Here is a 20,924-nt window from a genome sequence, read left to right as displayed (position 1 = left end):
TTATAATTTCATTTTGAATGCCAGCTAGAACAATAGAAATGGAATAGTGTTAATTAAACATAAATATTATTTAATAATAAACACCCGGGTGTTTGTTATTGCCGCAATTAGAGTGTCCACGAATACCCGGGTGCTGAGACACCTCTGGCAGTAAAAGGAGTAAAGGAGTACTGCCTTAATAATGAATAAAATGTAGCATACTTTTTGCAGTTCAGTGCGCTTGAAATCGCAGTAAGTCCAAGTAGCACTGCCCACAAGTAACTCTGTAATGAAATGGAATAAGAAGGAATTTTATTTAAAACTCTTTTTTAATAAATATGCAATATTTTATAAGTCTGTTTTTGAAGTTTTTTTTCCTGTAATAGCTATGCGCACCAGCTACTTTGACAGCACTGGGCCAGGTTCGACGTCGAGCCGGGCGGTTCGAACAGATCGAGAGGAAAATCTATTTAAGCAACACACAGCTCTCGACACTTTGTATTTGCACGATATCTTTTCACCCGCGCTGCTTGTGCCTCGCTTCCCACGGAGATCCACGGCGATCCACGACGATCCATTTGGGAAAATATATATCAGGGAAAACGCTGCCAAGCCGGGAAGAACGGAAACTCCAGTTGAAAAAGTGGACAATACGACAGTTTGCCAAAGATCTAAAACGGCGTCAATTTCAAACAGACTCCACACCAATACAGATAGAGAAAAAGACTCGCGGACTAGTGTGTGTGTGTGCGTTTGTGATTGATTCGAATCGTAATATCGGAGTTTTCAAAAAACGCGCTTTATTTTTTCTGTTTTTTTTTGCCCGGTTTTGGGTATTTATTTATTGTTTTTTTTACCTGTGCCTGTGAACCGAGGTTCGCGACTTGTGAAATCATCGGCCATTGTTGTGAAAGAGCGGCTGTCTGGGGCCTGCGTTCTCCTACCTGGCGTTATAATCGCCGCCCCTAAATAAAATAAAAAAATAAAATACAAAAAAAAAAGAATAATAATAAAGCTAAACTGCTGCCGACGGGCTTTTGCTGTTGTTTGCGGTTAAAATATTTGCGGGCTTCATCAGCGGCGCCTCTCGGAATTGGATTCCACATTGAATTCGGAATCGGTGAGTCGGGACATCCGAAGAATGCGAAGTATCTGCGATCCAGCGATGGTATCTGCCAGATACATTTATTAAATATATTCCTGATTAGTGGGCCAGCTTCATTTCTTCTACATTACTGTGGTTGTTAAGCCATTAAGTTAAGCAAATAGATGTCATACCTTAGGTGCAACTAGTAATTTGTGTTTTGGCATCACATCACCAGCAGCGATCTCTGAGTTTTCCACTGCCAATTTCCTGTGTGTGATCTCACGAAAAAGCAGAAGACAAAACATAAAAATACACACACTCTTTATCGCGCAGAAAACAAACCAAAAAAACAAAAAATAAATCAAATACAAAAAAGCGCGACTCCCAAAAACGGTGAAAATAAAAAAAGCGCCAGTCATGTATGGTCACAAGCGGCGAGATGCCCACAATGTCATGACAAACAAACCGAATTCAAACGATCTGCTTCGTAGTATTTTGTTTTTTTTTTCGTATTTCTTATTTTGTATTTTGGACGCGACCAGTCCATTAAAAAAAGGCAAAGGAACATCCCCGAGAAATGAGAAATGGCTGTGCGAAAAAAAAGATCGGAAGCAGAAAATGAGTAAAGTTTAAGACGCTTTCCAGGCAGACAGACAGACAGACAGACATGTGTGTAGTACACGCCAAATAACACACAAGCACAACACAAAACAAATGAAATAATAAATCGAACGACGCTGCCATAAAAATACATTTTCGGCCCACATGCGAGCGAAGCCATAGAGATTCAAATGTGCCCCCAGATAGGAGCGAAATCATCGGAGTAACGTGCGATCCGGCGATCCGGCGGGGGCGGGGCCCCCAGATAATCAGGGGCAGGGACAGGGGCAGGGGGTGATCAGAGATCGGGGAATGGGGGGCTATGGGGCACCCAACCAACCAACCAACCAGCCAACCAAGCAACCCAACCGAAGCCGAGCGAGCAATATGGAATCGTCGTTTTTACGTGAAAAGCTTCATTTCATTCATAAAAAAACGCCATAAATGAAAAAGAAACGAGCAAGGCAGCAAACTTGGTTACGTTACGAAGCTTTGATACCCTCGCTGACTGCAAAAGTCAAAGTGACTGCACTTTGGTTTGATTCAAATTGCAAATCCCAAAAATAACTATTGAAATGATATTACTATATCGAAAACACCATTTAGAGCATGCAATAATAAGCAATCTTATAACATTTTTGTAGCATGCGGAGTCAGAACCACCCCTTTTTACAGGGTATGTGCCAGCTCCATGTGCGTCTGTCTGAGTTTCTCAATGAAACTACAATGCATGAATGGCAAGACATATCAATGGAGCTCCCAGCCAAAGATGCCCGATCCCCCAAACCAAAACTTACCCCCGAAACATCCATATCCACATCCACGGCCTAGTCTGGATCCAAAGTCTGGAACTCTGGGTACTGGGTACTGGGTACTGGGTGCTGGGCTCTTTCTTGGATCCGATCTGGCCAACTGGATAGATGGTGGGCGTACAAATTGCTTCGCCTCTCGACTGGAGGCCTCCACAAAGTGAAATCGGAAATTCGCCAGCCAGAGGGTCTGTTTTTTGGATTTTTTTAGTTTTTGTCTCGAATGTAGTCGTGGCCGCCAGGAAAGAGGAGGAGTGCGTGTATCCGATCTTGATTTGGTCTTTCTTTAGCATAAATATTCGACAGCGATGATCGATGAGCAAAAAAAGAAAGGAAAAAAACCGAGGTGACAAATCTAGTGATAAATGATCAACAAATTGCCTAAAGACCGAACTAAGCGAAATAATGAAACGCCAACGTGTGAATGAATTATATATAGAAAATAGTAAGAGTTGCTGTTTTATACGTCGGTATTATTATGCGGAGGAGGTTCGATCTTCGAGAATTCAAGTGAAATTCCCCACCAAAAAAAAAAGTCAAACCGCATCGCATATGGAGAAGTCCAAGTCACATGAGATCATGCGGACATTTCCACGAAATTCGCCCTTCTCAATGAATTCTTGCATTAAATATATGTTAAGTTATTCCAACCGATGCTATCCGGTTTGCTGGAATAAGGGGAAGTACCTCGAATGCACAAAAAATCGTTATCAAATCGGGCTGCCCATCTATTTGTATTCAAAGTTGCGACTCTGATCTGGAAAACTGGCCATAAATTATAGCTCCAAGGATCTGATCTGCCAGCGAGTCCTGAGCAAGAAACGCAATGAGGGCTTCTATATATTCATACATCTATATATAGGCGGGGGAAGTGCGGGGCGTGGCAGACAGTCTGCAATCAATTGGCTGACATTTAGTGGAGGGAGTCGTCGGGCGGCAGTGATTGATTGATTGATAATTAAGAGTGGCGCCTACTGCCAGCCACGCCATTCCACACTCCATTGAGCCGGCGAAACGGGAGGCACTGCAGCATAATGGGACAAACGGATGGATGGCTGGCTGGACAATGGCCACATTTTAATATATGTACGATCATGTGGCGCTTGCTAATTTAGCTGGTCAGTCTTTCAAGTTTCGCCGCGACTCGAATGCGACGATACACAGAATCAAAATCGAAACAGGAATGGGCGGGCTATCGCTGAGGTCTCGTCTGGGTGAGTGGGAATTTTGGGTATATCCCATATTTAAGCGCATATTTTATTGCCATCATTATGGACGCGATGAGTTCGCATTCGCATTCGCATTGGGTTTGGGTTTGGGTATTAAGAACGGCACCTGCCCCCCAGGCGCCATCGTCAAGGTCATTGGCGTTGGCTACGTGCTGCCCATCACGCTGGTGGGGTAGCTGCGACTATCTGCCAGCCATCTCCATGAAGTTGGAAATGTATATCTTTATATACAGTATCATCCATAGATCTACATAGACAGTGTCATCCATAGATCAATATATACAGTATCATCCATCCTTTCGCTGCAAATGAATCATGATTTAAAGAAACTAAGTTATAGATTTACAGGGTATGCGAGTTCACTGGGTGACAGGGCGTCTAATATTTGGCTTGTCTTCGGCTGTGCCTGCAAATCTCCAAATCGCCAAATCGGCTGCTGTGGAGCTAATGAGCTTTTGTTAAATTTTATTAATGGAATTGCCAACATTTATCATAAATTACAAATCGTGATCGTGATAAGAGCGCCGTTGACTGCGTCAATCTTTTGAATAATTAAGTTGTCGTGTTGCTTTGATAATGTGTTGTTGCTGTTATTGTTGTTTTGGTTGTTGCTGTCTTTGAAGCGCCGCACTCCACAAAAAATTTGCTTAATTTTATGGCCCGTGTCTGCTTTTTTCGTCTATCATATATTTTGTTGGCCCATCCATTGTCTGCGTTTCATCTCGAAAGCGTTTGCTAAAAGCCAAAAAGCCAAAAAGCCAAATCACCGATTATTTATTGTATCTGGAAGTGGACTCTTTCTTTTTATGGCCTCCGTATGCCACAATTCGCCACAACAATAATCCCAAATCGGATTGTCTCTCTCGATGGGATTAGATGGGCTTGGAATCGATTGCTTCAACAACAACTTATGGGCTGGATGGCGCCAGGTCCACATGGAAACCACAATGATCGGCGATAACCGCAGCAGTAAGCTCAGTACTTCAACGATTGATTGCCTCATTAACAAGCGTCGTAAATAATATCTAGTTTGCTACTGAAAACGGTGGGCCTAATGGCGTTGAAAATCTCTGAAATCTTTATAAAATCCATGTCCTACCTCTCTCCATTTCAGCGAGCGCTGATCCTGACCAGCCCAAGATCCTTGTCCGTATTATGCGACCGCTGCCATGCTGCTGAGACAGCTGAGACTGGATAACGGCTAGTGGGCTGTGGACTAGGATCGGATTGAGGAACATGGCGTGCAGCAGGATGTGGATCAGGCGTCGCTGGCTGAGCCTGCTGCTCCACTGGTCGTGGCTGATTGTGGTCACACAGGGCAGTGGGGTACGCCCGCTTTACGGCCTCCATTCCGACGCACTGATGGCGGGTGAGGGGCAGCTGGTGGTGCCGCGACGCGTTCATCCCGATGGGGCGTTTATGACCCACCAGCTGGACTACGCACACGAGCTGGATCATCGGCGGCATCGCCAGCGGCGCAGCCTGAACTCGGAGCAGGATGCACAGCCGGCAGAGCTGCATGTGCTGGTCCCGCTGGCGAACGAGACACTGCATCTGGAGCTGATGGCGCACAGCTACTTCCTGGCCCCCCATCTGGTGGTGGAGCGGCATCGGCGGGATTTGCGCACGCGCTCATCGCTGACGGCGCGCCACCTCAACTGCCACTTCCATGGCAAGGTGCGCGGCCAGCCGGCCACCAATGTGGCCATCTCCACTTGCTCCGGACTGGTGAGTTGTCCAGCTGTCCGTGCTTCGCCCAAAAACTGATCACTCTCTGCCAGGTGGGTCACATCCGGACGGCCAGCAATGAGTACTACATCGAGCCCTCCAAGGAGCACCAAGCGCATCCGGTCAACGGGCATCCGCACGTGGTCTTTCAGCGCTCCTCCGTCAAACCGAAGGTGCGTTGGCTTATACCCTTGATGATCCTTTTGATAATCCATCCATTAGCATTCGTCGCGAAAGCGGAACAAACGCAAGCGGATTGGCCAATCGGGAGGTGCTGGCGCGGAGGTCAGCAACTGTGGCACGCGGGAGCCACGCCGGCGGATGGAGACGAGACTGGAGTGGCAGGCCAGGGGCAAGGTGAAGGTGCAGGGAGGGCGTCAAATCAGGCGCCATCACCACCACCACCAGCACCAGCACCAGCACCAGGATCACCATTACAAGCACAAGAACCACCATCATCAGCAGAAAAATCACCGAGTGCCGCACACCAAGTTCAAGTACGAGACGCAATTCCAAACGGAGCCGGAGATTCATCCGGAGATGCCCAGGCGACGGCGTTCCATCAGCAGTCCACGGCATGTGGAGACGCTCATCGTGGCCGATGCCACCATGTCGGCATTTCACAGGGACCTCAACGGCTACCTGCTGACCATCATGAACATGGTGTCCGCCCTGTACAAGGATCCCAGCATTGGCAACTCCATCGAGATCGTTGTGGTGCGCATCATTCAGCTGGACGAGGAGGAGTCCCAGCTCCAGCTGAATCTCACCCAGAATGCCCAGAAGAACTTGGATCGTTTCTGCAGGTGGGCTTAAATATATCTATCAACTCTTTTTTATATATCTTTGATTAGTTGGCAGCACAAACTGAACAAGGGCAGTGAGAAGGATCCGCATCACCACGACGTGGCCATCCTGATCACACGGAAGAACATTTGCGCCAACAACTGCATGTGAGTCCATTCGATATACCAATGCAGATAGCTATATACTATATCCATGACAAATGGCATCCGCAGGACACTCGGCCTGGCCAACGTGGGTGGCATGTGCAAGCCGAAGCAATCCTGCAGCGTCAACGAGGACAATGGGATCATGCTCTCGCACACCATCACCCATGAACTGGGCCACAAGTAAGAGAATGAAATGGGTAACTTGGATGGGGGAAATGGATGTTGTAACTCTGTATGATCTGTAAATTGAATTAAAGGAGGCAGGAGTGCGTGTGCAACAACAGGTAGCCGGCAGCGATTTGCATTGCCTCCTGCGGCGCCAGACGTTGCCCCACTCGCATGCCCCACGCGCTGCTGTCCAGTGAAGTGGCCCGTGTGATTTCCGCTCCCCATCCCCCGGGCCAAGATTTATGGCCAGCCCAATTCCGTTTAATGAATGAATCGCCAGCGCACTCAAGCAGCAAAAAAATATAAAAAAAGAAGTAGAAAAAAAACTGCAAAAGCAGGCAAGAGCACAAGTTGCTTGATTGCAAACGAGGCGGCTAAGTGGACGCGACGGATGCTTTGACACCTGCGTGTGTGCTTTATTTTCAGCGACAATGATCGCCTGCGTTGCATACTCAGACTCAGATACAAATTCTGTGGCTGTTTCAGATGCAGATTTAGTTCCAGATCAAGATTTATATGTAGCCTGCTTCCTGCTCGATTCAAACTCAATTAGTCGAGGCACCGAGATCTCGCCAGAGATGATCGCCAAGTCGCTGGCCAGTCACTGGCAGTCACTGGCAGTCACTTGCACTCACTCAATGTCACGGTTTTAGATACATATGTCTATGCTGTCAGAGAAAACTGAAAAACTGTACGATGCTGTATGATACAAGTAAAGTCTGTTTTTTGTAAACCTAATATGTAAAATATGGCTAAGAACTCGTTGGCTAAAAATCATAGCATAGTTTTTGGCGCTAAGTTGGGCTTAGTGCCTAAGAACTTTGCCAGGGGATGCAATAGTATAATATCATATTAAATTAGTAATAATAATAATAATAATAATATAATATTATGTTAGTATATTCTCTCCTCCATCATTAACCAAAAACAATGATCTATTGACGGCAATCATCAATGGTTCCATGCGATTCACCGTGATCACAGCATCGATCTCGAGCGGTCGGCACACCCAGACACTCCGACTCATTCCCACTCACACCCAGCGACAGCCGGGTCCGGTTTTCGCTGTCACATCGGGCGGAGAGAGGGGGCTGGGGGGGTAGAGCGGCGGACTTGGATCGTAATGGATCCGATCGGATCGTATGGGTTTGGATTGGGTCGATCGTTCGATGTTCGTGCCATGTTGCCAAGTTTTCCAGTTTCCAAGTGGCTGCTCCGTGGCTGTGGCTGTGGGTCGCCTACTGTGTCAGCATACACTGAAAACAATCACTTCTTGCTAAATTGTAGTAAAATGCCTTAAACTAACCATGTGTCTTGAGGAACTCAGTTGATTAGTTGGCATATAACACTAGTAGTTCTTCGTATTTAGTTACAATTTTAGGTATTACTACTTTGAAACTCACGCGGCTTTTCTGCCAGTGCAGCCCAGGGGCCGTCAGTCAGTCTAGCGTGCTCAGTTCGCTTCTCCCTTCCGATCTCCCCGATCTCTCCGATCGGTCAAGATATAGTGGCGATGGGTTGTGTAAGCCGACCGGAATCGGAATCTCTCTGGGCGGGAAATCAAAACAAAAAACAAAAACAAAAAAACAGGTGGTTTGTTTTGGTTTCGCTTATGTGCTTTTAATCGGATATATCTGCTTGTGTTGCACTGGCGATTTGCTCCCAATTGGCTATTATTCTATTAAAATAATCAGGTTTTGGAGCGATGTGCTGAGAGGGGGGCGGGAGGGGATGGCCCCACGATTGGGTCATTTTCTCAACGACAACTTTGCAACTTTGTTTCCACGATTTGTTATGTTTCGTGTTGCTTTTGTAACCCAATGGACTGTTCTTCGTGTGCCCCACAGCTTTGGGATGTTCCATGATACCGCGAAAATCGGCTGCCATCCGCGTGTGGGTCCCATTGTGCACATCATGACGCCCACTTTTGGGGCGGACACGCTGCAGGTTTGCTGGTCGAACTGCAGCCGCAAGTACATCACGCACTTCCTCGAGTGAGTATCCTGTGGCAACACCACAACCAACCCAGGTGACTGACTCCCCAACGATTGCAGCCAGGGATTGGGCGAGTGCCTGGACGATCCGCCAACGCCACTGGATGAGTACAACTACACGGGCGAGCTGCCGGGCATGCGGTACAATGCGAGGGGCCAGTGCCGCCTGCAGTTCAACCTGACCACGGACAGCGAGGTGGGCGCCTGCTCCGCGCCCCACGAGTTCTGCTCGACGCTGTGGTGCAAGGTCAACGGCGAGTGCGTCACCCACATGCGGCCCACCGCACCGGGAACGCTGTGCGGCCGGAACAAGTGGTGCCAGAACGGCAAGTGTGTGCGCCGCGAGGAGCTGGCGGCGGTCAATGGGGGATGGGGCGATTGGAGCGAGTGGAGCGAGTGCTCGCGCAGCTGCGGCGGTGGGGTGTCCACGCAGCAGCGGGAATGCGACAATCCGGTGCCCGCCAATGGCGGTGTCTTCTGCATTGGCGAGCGCAAGCGGTACAAGATCTGCCGGAAGCGACCGTGTCCGGCGGAGGAGCCCAGCTTCCGGGCGCAGCAGTGCGCGCGGTTCGACAACGTCAGCTACCAGGGTGCCACGTACAAGTGGCTGCCCTTCTTCGACAAGAGTGAGTCCATCAGCTGGTTGGTATTTCATATGATGCTTAGTTTGGTACTCGATCTCTATGGCAGATAATCCCTGCAAGCTGTTCTGCAGCGATGTGGACGACACGATAATCGCCAACTGGGGCGCCACCGTGCTGGATGGCACGCCCTGCACGCTGGGCACGAACAACATGTGCATCGATGGCATCTGCAAGGTAGGGTATTCCGAATCCAAAGTCCCGATAACTGATCGCGAACCGCATCTCGTTCAGAAAGTTGGTTGCGATTGGATCGTCGACTCGGAGGTGCAGGACGATCGGTGCGGTATCTGCGGCGGTACTGGCGATCACTGCCAGCCGGTGAGGGACACCTACGCGGATCCGTTCGCCGCCAAGGATGGCGCCTACGTGGAGATCGTCACCATACCGGCACGCGCCCGGCACATCCTCATCCGTGAGTTGGCCAACTCGCCGCACTTCCTGGCCATTGCGACGGGCGGCGGGGAGCGATTCTATCTGAACGGGGACAGCCTCATCTCCATGCCCGGCGAGTTCGAGATTGCCGGCGCCGAGAGCCTCTACGATCGCGTGGACGAGCAGGAGACCATCACAATACCTCAGCCCATTCAGCATTCCATATCGCTATATGTGAGTGCCGTTTGCTGTTTCATTTTCATTGAATTTCCACTGACTTTCCACTGTATTCCTCAGGCGATTGTGCGCGGCAATGAGAGCAACGCTGGCATTTTCTACGAGTTCACGCTGCCCGCGCTGAATGTGACCGCTGGCAGGCAGTTCCTGTGGCGCCTCAGCAACTGGACCGCGTGCTCCGCCAGCTGCGGCGGCGGCGTGCAGCACCGGGAGCCCAGCTGCCAGGAGAACGGCAAGGGTGAGTCCAGCAATCCAGCAATCCAGCATGAAATCCTGTGAAATTGCCACTTAAACTCACTTAATCCTTAATCCTTTTAAAGCTCTGGCTGACACGCTGCCCTGTTGGACGCACGCGAAGAACAAGCGACCCGCGCGTCAGTCGCGCGGATGTGGCGACCAGCCGTGTCCTGCCCACTGGTGGCCAGGTCCTTGGCAATTCTGTCCGGTCACCTGTCTTTCAGCCGTTGGCGGTGGTTCGTTGGCGCCACCGCAACGCCGGCGATCCGTCGTCTGTCTGGACGAACACGACGTGGTCGTGGCCGATGCGGAGTGCGGACTGCTGCAGAAGCCGCCGGAAATGGAGCCCTGCGAGTCCACGCTGCCGATTTGCAGGACCAAGTAGCACCACAGGACACACTCCTCCCTATTTATTGACGCCGCCACTGAAGGAGCAGTGCGCTGCACTGGAACATATTTATTCAGCGAGTAAGCGATCATCCCAGATGTACTTAACTATAACTATACGACGCACAAACAAACAAAAAAAAAGAATTATATGGAAAATGAAAAGTGGAAATTACATAGGCTTAGGATAACGCTTAGGCACTAGCGATAAGGCATCTTATGTATTACGATCGCGGGCTTATCGATATATATATATATATATATATAGTATTTAGGTTACTCAATACAGATAGATGTATGCGGAATTGCCGGCTCTCTCTCTCTCTCTCTCTCTCTCTCTCTCTGTCACTATGTAGTTCATATCACATGGATGCAGTGCATCGGGATGGCTTATGGAGTGCACCTAGAACCGCGTATTGTCCGGCATCTTGCGGAAGTAGGCGATCTTGTCCTTGGGCACCCGGTAGCCGTGCATCCAGCGACTGCCCTTCCTCAGCGAGCCATCGATACCGTCCTTCCACACGCCCTGCGGCAAGTAAACTGCAAAAAGGACACACAGGACATCAGTAAAGAACGATACCATGCCATGATAGCTTCAACTCACCCTCGCGCTCCTCGCGGTTCGCATGCAGAATGGGGGCCACAATGAGCTCCTCGCCCACGGAGAACTCATCGCTCACAATGAGACAGGCGGGATCGTGGGGATCCATCATCCACAGGGGCCTCACCAGCGGCAGTCCCTCGTTCATCGACGGATTGAGGTACTTCTTGAGCAGTGGAATCACGATCAGCTGGCGCACCTCCTTCAGCTCCTGGGCCACCCGGGTGACCAGATCACTGCGATACTCCGAGGGCAGGTGGCTGAACTGCATGGCCGGCATGAAGGTGGCCAGCTGGAGCCAGCGGATGAAGAGTTCCGGTTCGGGCAACGGTGGCTGCGCCATCGAATAGAAGCTGACCATCTTGGTGAGCGGTCGCTGCAGCAGGTAGTCGCCGCCAATCACGCCCGGCAACACAAACGGATAACCGATGACGCCGTAGTTGAGCACAGCACCCAGCGTCTCGCGCAATCCCTCCCAGGTGGCGTTCGCCGGCGGAGTGCTGAGGAATGTGGGCGGCTTGGGCACCACACTCGCCGTGGAGACGGCCATCAACCCAGCGCCCTCCAAGCTGGCGGTGAACAGCCTGGCATAGGTGTCCGGATTGTCGAGGGTCTGGCGGCACTGGTAGTAGTGCGGCAGATTGTAGCCCGTGCCCAGGTCCAGGTAGAAGCTCTGCACGCCGTACTCCTCCTTCAGACGCTGCAGCTTCTCCAGCAGCCAGGGAACGGACGCATTGTTGGTTATGTCCAGCACCCCGGCGCTGGAGCTACTCTTGTACCGGGTCAGGGCGGGAATACTGCGCTCCGAGTGGCGTTCGTAGATCAGCAGCTTGCGCTTCACTGCATCCTTGAAGTTCGCGCTGTCCGTGCTGATGAACGGCTGGATGGTGAGGACCACCTTGAATCCCCTGCGGTGCAGCACATCGATGGTGTCCTTGAGCGTGGGAAAGCGGGTCTTGTCCACCGTGAAGTCGCCAATGTTCTCCTGCCAGAACTCATTGATCACGATGTGGCCGAGGCCCATGGCAATGGCACTTTCCGAGTAGTCACAGATGGCGGACTCGTTGAGGGACTCGGGCAGCTCGGTGTGCGGTATCCTCCACACCGGCTCCTCCAGCAGCGAGTGCAGCACCTTGAACTCCTGCTCCTTGAGGCCATCCCACAGGCTCTGCTGCGTCATCAGCATGTGCAGGCTGCGCATGTCCTCCGTGGTGCAGATGCGGTAGTCCAACTGCGGCAGCGGAGTCAGGTGATTCACGAAGGTGAACTCATCGTTGGCCGCCCGCAGACAGAAGCGATTCTCCGTCCGGTTGACGCCCAGTTGCAGTGGCGTCTTCTCGCTCACCTGCATGGCCACGCCGATCGAGTTGATGAAGTACCTCTTCACCCCATTGCCAAACTGATGGATCTTCGCATCGCCGGAGGCATAGGGGGCAAAATCGAAGTTGGCATAACTGAGGGACCACTCCTGACCCTTGGTCACACCGCCGCCGAACCACAGCCCGTTGTCCCGCTTCAGTTCGTAGCAATCGGTGGGCAGGAGACCCGGCGTCAGTGCCTGCCACTGCAGCGTGTAGCACCGGAAGACGCCCTTGTCCTCGAAGTTCATATGCAGTCGCGCTATGCCATTCCACTCGATGCACACGCTGCCATCACTGCGCCGCTGCTCCTCGAGGCAGTGGAATGGCGCCGTGTCAAAGCCCAGGGTCACGCCCAGCTGACCCGATATCACCTCCTTGTCCTCGTGGCTCAGGATGCGAAGGATGCGGTCGTGCGAGTTGAACTTGATCTTCTGGAAGTAGCTCCTCGTGAGCACCTGCTGGTGGTAGGCCACATAGGCATAGCCAATCTGTGAGGGTAAACGGATGCAAATTGAAAAGCTATCGATGAATGAGTTTCAACATATTTGTTTGCCATATCTTGTGGCCTCTTGGGTTTCTTTAAGTAACCTTGTCAAAGTGCCACACTTTAAAGCCGCTCAAAATAAAAGGCAATGCGATAAAAGGCTTAGCAATTCAACGCAGCCTTTTTGGGAGCTCATAAAACCCATTTGGACATTAGGCAAAATTATTCAATCACCCTTTATCTGCAAAAGCACACAGTACTTTTATCGTGTGCAGCGAGTTGACAAGCTAAGTCAACCAAAAATGTTTAAAAGCATAGATGCAAAGTCATTGTCTTATTGATATTAAGAAGAAATAATCTACAAATTCTCATTGAGAATTTTCTATTAAAAGCTCTGCATCATCATGTTTATGATCACTCACTATGCTAGTGATTTCCACTTCGACTCAATAAATGAATAAATGAATGAATGATTGAACGCTGATGTCTGCTGATGATTGCTGATGATTGCTGCTTACCAGAAATATGATGATGAAAAACATGATGATGACGAATATCTTGATCTTGTAGTCCTTCGTCTCGCGCTTCTTTTTCCTTATCAGCTGCGGAAATGCCTGTGGATATGGGTGTTTTTTAATAACCTGACCTTTGAACTCTGTGCGCGTGGAACCAACTCACCTGCATCTTCTCGCGCAGCAAACTGGCCAGGGAGTTCACGCTGGTGATGGAGGCCTGATTGGAGGCCAGGCTGTGGCTATCGAAGTCGCTGGCCAGCATCTCCTTGCTGTTCAGCCGCAGGGCGGGCAGTGGAGCAATCGAGGCGCGTCTCCTGCTCCGAAAACGATCGCTGCAAAAAATCAGTGGTACCTTTTAGTTCTATATCGGGTTATATCCTTTCAACCTACGTGTATTTCTATTTTTCGCAACAAAAATCTGTGTTTGGCTCATAACAATCGACATAATTACTCAAATGTGGAATGTTACACCTCGTTGAGTGGAAATGAAAAAAAAATTAACCAAAAAAAAAAATGTCTAAATCGGTCAGAAATGGTTAGTATAAGTAATAAGCTGCTCAAAAAAGTTTTTCTTTTATCTTTAGCATCATTTTTAGGGAAGTTATGATGAAAATACCCATAGAAAATAGCGATTATTTGCCAAAAGTCGTTTTTCTGAATTTCCGGCATAAAATAATCTGTTTTTTTGCCACAACTTTAAAAATAATTGTCAGAGTATGGAATGCCATACCTCGTCGAGCTCGTAATTAAATTTCCAATCGAACGGTGTCCTCAAAAGGCGATTCTATTTTTTAGTTATTTTTTGCAAATTTTGATGATGGTACCCCTTACAAAAAATGCGAAAATTTGGTCAAAAAATATTTGAACAGAGTCGGCCAAAAAGTGATTTGGTTGATTAGTTTTGGTAATTAGGAGTACAAAAATGTAATTCTTTTCGCTTTCTGACCATTTTTAGCCACGTTATGCAGACAATACCAATCGTAAATATTGCATATTTGCCGAAAATCGTTTTTCTGTTTTTTTGCGGAAATAAATATCAGTATTTTGAACACAACATTCAAAATAATGGTCCAAATATGGATTGTTATACCTCGTTGAGCTCGTAATTAAATTCCCAATCGATTTGCATTTCAAGTTTGACATGTAAAATTTGACCCATTTTTTTTTCAAATTTTGAGTAATGAAGAAAACGCCTTCGAAAAAATTGCAGTTTTTTTTAATAATCAATTAAAACAATGCTCTATGAGTTTACCAAATAGTTTCTCATTTATGGAGCATTTCAATCAGAACAAATGAGGAAGACCTATGCTGATTGTACCTTTGATAGGCGTGGTATATGGAACATAAATTCTTTTATGAGTCTGATAAGTTAAGCAGACGTAACATTTACAGATGCAATTTGCTAGAAATATGTGTATATTTTATATTAAATACCCCGAAAACACTTAATTTTTGTTTAGTTCTGGCAGATAGCGAATGAGATAAGGTGAGTGAGGCCTTGTGGAATGGCTTATTCAAATGCGTGGATGCAACCGAATGGACCCTGAACTTGCAACACCATCGGGGTCGCCTTATCGCCCTTATCGAGGGGCGGAGGACACTCGTTGAGCCCACTTTCCACTTTCCGGGTAGACAGAGCAATTTTTGTTTGCATAACGCAGACTTTTCGCTCCGTTCGCGTATGCAAATCTCGCGCAAACAAACAGAGCCAAAAAGTGACGAAAAAGCCGAGACACGAAAATCTTTGGAGCTGATATTGTGCTCTATAATTATATATATGTACGTACGTGTATATACACTTGCTTGGCCTGATTTATTTGCAGTTGATAAGCGGCCTGGCAGCTCTCGAAAAAGTCGTAAACACTCCCCCGTTGCCTATAGCCGATATATAAAATAAATACCACAACGAGTATATAACATCTATATAGATATATCACTTGGTGGAGGCGACTTGAGTTGGAGTTGGATATGCGGATGCTATCACGCCCAATCGCGATCATCAACTGAGCCGAGGTCCGTTTATGTCGCTCATGCCGCACAGCTCCAGATCTGTACAGTGGAGCTTCCTCTACCCCAAATTAACTTATCAGACGCTGGAGAAGATTGGAGACTGAGACTGTGTATAGTAATGTGCTTAAGCACTTAAATTGCCTCATCGCGTGTGAATGCCGGCAAAAGCTGAACGCTGATGACACGGGTCTCTGTGGAGAAATCTCGGCGAACTCAAGATATACATACATATTTACGTATATTCAGCCCGTAGGGTATACCCTTTCCTTTGGAGAAACCTCAGCGAGACATTGGAACCGTTTATTATGGTATCATAAAATATATATCCCTTGCAATAACCTTTCGAGTAGAAGATGCAACTATGGAGTTGCTAGGCTGATTTGTAATCACTCGCAGTGCACACTGCAATTACTGATAAGAGAGCTCTTGAAATCAGAATGCAAGGCATTCGAGTCGGCTAGTTTGAACTGCTTTGAATTGATATAAAACCGGATAATTAATCTGGGATTACACTCAATCTCGAATGAATGTATTTATGAATTTCCTTTTACAGATACTTTCCCCAAATCATGTCTACTACAATATTAGATAGTAAATATTGCTCAGGTGTGCAATTTTACACCTGGTACGGGGCAGCCTATCACTTTGATAATAACTGTTATTGGTCCAACACCTTGGCGATTCCATGTGGGTAATCATAGGAATTCACACTCTCGCGGCGGCGGGGAAAAATCGAGAGAAAATCGCTGTGGAATTAGCATGGAAGTGGGCAGTAGCTGCAACCGATACTCGGCATGGGGCGTTAATGTGGAGGGGAATGTTTGGGTAAGGCACGTTCCACTGGCAGTCGACGCCACAATTGAATTACTGTCGTTCGCTGGAGACAAAAGGCAGCGACTTTCGATTAATTAATCTAATTGCCCGATGATTCAAGTGGGAAAAAAGTGCCCAACGACAGCGTGGGCCAAGTTTAAAGCAGCTACACACTGTATTCTTTGAAATTATGTAAATATACAACATAGAACTAAGCCACTATCTACTACTCGGTTATCAGTGCAGTATCTGAACAAATCGCTCACCGGTGAACTGGTCTTCTGGCGTTCCCGAACTCGTCATCGCTGTCATCGTTGGCAAAATTGATGGCCTTATCCGGCGTATTGGCCGATGTCGTCGTCGTCGTTGTACCCGTAATTCCCGGTGTATCCGGAGTGGCCGGAGTGCCCAGGCTGGAAGTCGCATCGTCGGCTATCTGGAAAATGGGAATAGGAATTTATATTGCCAAACAGACACCTTCCCTTTATATAGATAGCTGGGTAGATAGAGCAAACAGTTGGCGATTGTAACTGAAAGTGCGCGATTTTGGAAGAATATACTCGCATATTGTGATATTGTATGTGGCTTCCCTGGGCTTTTGACACCTGCACTTGGGCAAGGTGAGTGCAATTAGCACAGAGGCGTTACCGCAGAGAAGGTGGCTCAAAGTAACCGCAAGTCCGGAAAACCGGCATCGCATCGAAATGAGATTGAGAATGAGAAATTCATGAGCCACGGGCCACACTTAGTACCTGCCTTATCCTTATCCGTAGCCGCACTGATATCGAGTATTACGGCGGTGTCTGTATCTTTAGCGGGTGGCTGATCCTCGATGGGAACACTCGAGAGGATGAAGCGGCTGTTGGGCGAGCTCATTTCGGGCACTCAGCACTTATATCATGCAATTATTGTGTTATCACAGGCACTGTATTATAAATTTGAAATATCAGACTGTGTTACAAGTACGCGGCTACTTGAAGTTGCTCAACACGAACACCGCACTGATTCGCAAAAAAAAAGTAATACAATTATTTGCTAAATTAGCAAAGTAGTTGTTTTATTTGTTTGCTGTTAACTATGTTTGAGCTAGTTCAGATCGCCAATACTGTCGAGTTGCCAAATTTAATTATATAGGACACCGATCCGAACGCCGTTAGTGCCGCGATCGCACTGTTAACCGTTGATAATTGCTGGATCGCTATTGCCTGAATATTGTTTTTGAAGCCTCAATTTATGCGTTTTAATCGCTTCGCTCTCGCAGCCTCTGCCGCGGTCGCAGTCGCAGTCGGCGTCGGCGTTGGCAGCGCAGTCGCTGCGCGGCGTTGAGTGGAAGTATCGACACCCACACTCAGAACAATCATGAGTGGGAATTTGATTTTGATAGAATTATCCGACAGAGTCGTAAATTAATTGCGGCTACCCTGATTGTCGACCGTACTGCGGTTTTAGAATTTTAGCGCCGATTTAGCCTTACTTCGTGACAAATGGCCATAAATATGAATGCACTGCAAATAATTTCATTTCATACCAAAGTAAAGTACATATATATTTTACACGGCATTTATGAAATCGAATACTATTGCAATAACTTGGAATACAACAGAGAAAATCGGTCTAATTAAATCTGCGTGGTGTGACATTCATGTCTCCCTTTCAATATTTATTTATTCCACATTTTCTCAACTCTCTTCGAAAGCGAAAAGTTGCGAAGCTAAAAAACATTGCATACTTTTGGGCATGCTGCGCACAGACCACACTGCGTATGTGTTATATTCTCGCTGTGTGACAGTTGATCGCTTGGGCACATCACACATACGCCGCGTTGGCCTGGCCACGCCCCCTCCGCCCGCCCGACGGCGTATTTGCAGCTCTATAATTAGCGCACGGCATTCGTCGCTACCTTCCGACACCAGTAATGAGTTTGAGTGTTAACACATCGAAAATAATAGACAAAATCTCCCACGGGAAAAAATATCGGATGCGCTAATAATTCAGATATTCTAGTTTGGAATTCAGAGAGTTCGGTCGGAATAATGTAAATATTTGTGCGAAATATCGGCAATCAATCATAATTGCTTTGCGCTTACATACGTCTCTGTTAAGTGGGAAAAAATAAAAACATATACTTATGTAATACGTTTAAAGAATAATGAACACGTTGTTGCCTTCAACGGCAACTTGTTTTAATTTGTACCAAATTCAAGTGATTCCCAATGATAATAGCTTGTTAGCATAAATGTTTATGCAAATGTCGGAAGCTATGAATTCGTATTTGGAGCACTATGCATATATTAATGGACATTTAATGTGATATACTAATCTATTGAATGGATACCTAAACGACTGCTTAAAAGGTGTTTTTTGAAATACACTAAATGTGCTAAAATAATGGTGCCCATTTATACCGTTGGACCATCATGTGACTTAACTAAAATTCGGGTTTTCGTCACATGTGTATTGTTTGCCAACTTCATATAATTAAGGCACAATTAACGTTTGGATATTTTTTGGATAACTTTTTTGTAATTTGGCGAGATTTGCCGAGCGCGAGGAATCACACTAGAGGCGATGACGCTGCGCTTAATTACGCATTGTATTTTAATTTCGAATGAGGCTTAACTGCTCAACTGGTTTGCTGCAATTATATATTTAAAAAAAATGGAAAAAGAGGCAAAAAATAGCAGAAGATACGCTGTACCGCATTCTAGATACCCTCAAAAGGCAGCTCCCTGCAAAACTGTTGTTAACTTCATAAATGGATACTCGTTTAAAAAAACCTGCAATTAGCTTATCGTTTTATGTAAATTTTCTACTTAAGCTTTTGAGAATACCAAGCGACTTGTCTTTCGAGGAATTTATATAAGTATTTTAGTGGGTCATAAACTAATCTTTTTATACCCCTCCTACGCCAGATTCTTCGTTTTACATCGGCACAAGATTCACAAGATGAATTCAATGTTAAATTTAAGATGATTATTTGATTGCCGGGCGAAGTGAATTGCGAGCAATACTCACGATCTCCTCGTGCAGCGCATCCTGTGGCTGCATCTGGTGTCGCAGACGCAGTGCCTCCAGATCCAGGGCATTGATGCCCGACGGCATGGATATGGAATTGCGCCGCAGTCCCGGTGCAAAGGCCTCCGGCGAGGGCGTCGCCGAGTTGGACATGATCGCCTCCGGTTCCTTTTCGTTGACCATCTTCAAAAGCGGCAGCTCCACATTGCGTCGCTCGCTCAGTGATTGCTTCCTGGGCATGGCGCCCAGCAGCTGATGCTGCTCCTGCTGCGCCACCGGCTCGTCCCGCTCATCTCCATCCGTGTCCGCGTCCGCGAAGGCCAACTCCGGATGCTGGCCGTTGAGCGCCTGCGCGGCTCCCGTTTGCGATGAGTGAGCCATTTCTCCGCTTCTGTCGATTCTGCCGCTTCTCAGTTCCAGCGGCTGCGTTCCAAACGCGATCGCGTTCCACTGGCGAATGAAAAGGGTTGAGCGGCAACCGGAACCCGAAATCGCCGGCGGAGCGAAAGAGAGCGCTGGCGGGCGGACAGCGGGAGGTGGGCAGTGAGCGGGCGGCTTCGATTGCCATCGCTATTTGCCTTTAATCAGCGCTTATCATCGCTCGGCGATAATCGCGCACAGCGATCAAAAAAATAAAGGTTCAATCCCAGTGCCACACATATGTCTATATATATTATGGCTAAATTAATCAGTTAAAAAGGTAATCGAATAATATATGAATCATGGCTTCGTATTTGCTGAGCCCCAAAAATAACTGTACCAGTTATATATTTTTTAGAAATTTTCAATTTGCATCACTGCTTTTTCAGTGTATGTGTACTTTTAATCCGTGTGCACTCGTTACGCACATATTGCTCATACGCCCCGTATTTCCCCCGTATAAAAAAAACTTCTTGTTTGAACTCTGCGACTGTTGTCCCACTGAATCGGTTAATTAAATTCGCTTTCTAGCCATAAGCCCACTTCGTGGATCGCATTTGTTTGCCTGGCTAATTAGGCGTAATCTAGCACCGACTACTCTCTACTATTCGCGCTCCCCGTAAAAATGCTCTACCCCGTTTCACCACCAAAGTGTACACGAATAAAAGGCCAAACAAAAAAATTAATCAACTGGCAAAGTCAAGAGCCAAACTCGTTCGTCCGCCGATCCGATCATTTCAATCGCGCAGCGCCTTTCAATAATTACATGTGTTACCTGATAAGGTGAAAACCAAACCAACCCAGCCACCCACATCCACCCCCCTCTCCCCCTCCCCTCTCCACCCATGGGCAAACTTCTCGCCCACAACTAATTTGCAATATTGTTTAACAAATTGCGCTCATAAATTGTCTAGAAGTGCGCAAATATTTGACGATTGAACTATATTTATGATCATTGCCACAGGGAAGCGAAGAGCAGGAAATGGAATCAAATAAAAACACCGCTTTAAAGGAAATATAGAAATATATGCCGAGTAATGTAATTCTGGTATTTTAATTGAAATATTTTACATTTTGTTTGCATGGCCAGCATAGCCTGTGGGCACTGTACCGCAGACGAAACGCATAGAGGCAATCGCACTGAATCACATATTAGAGACGGTAATAAACCGATTTAGTGATACACTAAACACAAAACAAAAACGGGCATAACCATTCCACGTTTACAGCTTCTGATAAACCCACTACAGTGGGACTAAAACCACGCTGCTAATCGCTCGA

General features: G+C 47.4%; 2 protein-coding genes across 6 annotated transcripts; one reads left to right on the top strand and one right to left on the bottom strand.

Annotated features, from left to right (window-relative positions):
* The first annotated feature begins 483 nt into the window (after positions 1-483).
* Positions 484-10,729, top strand: LOC6524115 (A disintegrin and metalloproteinase with thrombospondin motifs 7). Of its 2 annotated transcripts, XM_039372546.2 has the most exons (12): positions 484-1,099; positions 4,819-5,432; positions 5,486-5,605; positions 5,655-6,238; positions 6,287-6,385; positions 6,452-6,565; positions 8,401-8,547; positions 8,608-9,173; positions 9,238-9,365; positions 9,423-9,797; positions 9,861-10,038; positions 10,121-10,729. In XM_039372546.2, exons 2-12 carry the CDS (start codon positions 4,941-4,943, stop codon positions 10,420-10,422), a joined length of 3,105 nt encoding a protein of 1,034 aa, XP_039228480.1. In that variant the 5' UTR covers positions 484-1,099; positions 4,819-4,940; the 3' UTR covers positions 10,423-10,729. The 2 variants fall into 2 exon arrangements, with proteins under 2 accessions (XP_039228480.1, XP_039228483.1); XM_039372549.1 differs by lacking the exons at positions 9,861-10,038; positions 10,121-10,729 and having other exon boundaries at positions 9,427-9,647.
* Positions 10,464-20,447, bottom strand: LOC6524113 (myogenesis-regulating glycosidase). 4 transcript variants are annotated; one of them, XM_002099941.4, is made up of 6 exons: positions 19,224-20,447; positions 16,475-16,644; positions 13,549-13,717; positions 13,389-13,484; positions 11,029-12,874; positions 10,464-10,964 (listed from the first exon to the last, which is right to left on the bottom strand). In XM_002099941.4, the coding sequence occupies exons 1-6, from the start codon at positions 19,602-19,604 to the stop codon at positions 10,828-10,830; spliced, it is 2,799 nt and encodes a 932-aa protein (XP_002099977.1). In that variant the 5' UTR covers positions 19,605-20,447; the 3' UTR covers positions 10,464-10,827. The 4 variants fall into 4 exon arrangements, with proteins under 4 accessions (XP_002099977.1, XP_015045507.1, XP_039228490.1 ...); XM_015190021.3 differs by lacking the exon at positions 19,224-20,447 and adding an exon at positions 16,965-17,386; XM_039372556.2 differs by lacking the exon at positions 19,224-20,447 and adding an exon at positions 16,961-17,077.
* Positions 20,448-20,924: the final 477 nt, after the last annotated feature.

Source organism: Drosophila yakuba, chromosome X, assembly GCF_016746365.2.
Source record: "Drosophila yakuba strain Tai18E2 chromosome X, Prin_Dyak_Tai18E2_2.1, whole genome shotgun sequence".
Lineage (NCBI taxonomy): Eukaryota > Metazoa > Arthropoda > Insecta > Diptera > Drosophilidae > Drosophila > Drosophila yakuba.
This window is presented reverse-complemented; position numbering and strand designations above follow the sequence as displayed.

Excerpts from the sequence above, each read along its gene's own strand:
- LOC6524115 (XM_039372546.2), top strand. The coding sequence starts at position 4,941 with ATGGCGTGCAGCAGGATGTGGATCAGGCGTCGCTGGCTGAGCCTGCTG. Across the intron at positions 5,433-5,485 it reads TCTCCACTTGCTCCGGACTG|GTGGGTCACATCCGGACGGC; the intron begins GTGAGTTGTCCA and ends ACTCTCTGCCAG. Across the intron at positions 5,606-5,654 it reads GCTCCTCCGTCAAACCGAAG|CATTCGTCGCGAAAGCGGAA; the intron begins GTGCGTTGGCTT and ends TCCATCCATTAG.
- LOC6524113 (XM_002099941.4), bottom strand. The coding sequence starts at position 19,604 with ATGGCTCACTCATCGCAAACGGGAGCCGCGCAGGCGCTCAACGGCCAG. Across the intron at positions 16,645-19,223 it reads ATGCGCTGCACGAGGAGATC|ATAGCCGACGATGCGACTTC; the intron begins GTGAGTATTGCT and ends CCCATTTTCCAG. Across the intron at positions 13,485-13,548 it reads TGCTGCGCGAGAAGATGCAG|GCATTTCCGCAGCTGATAAG; the intron begins GTGAGTTGGTTC and ends CCATATCCACAG.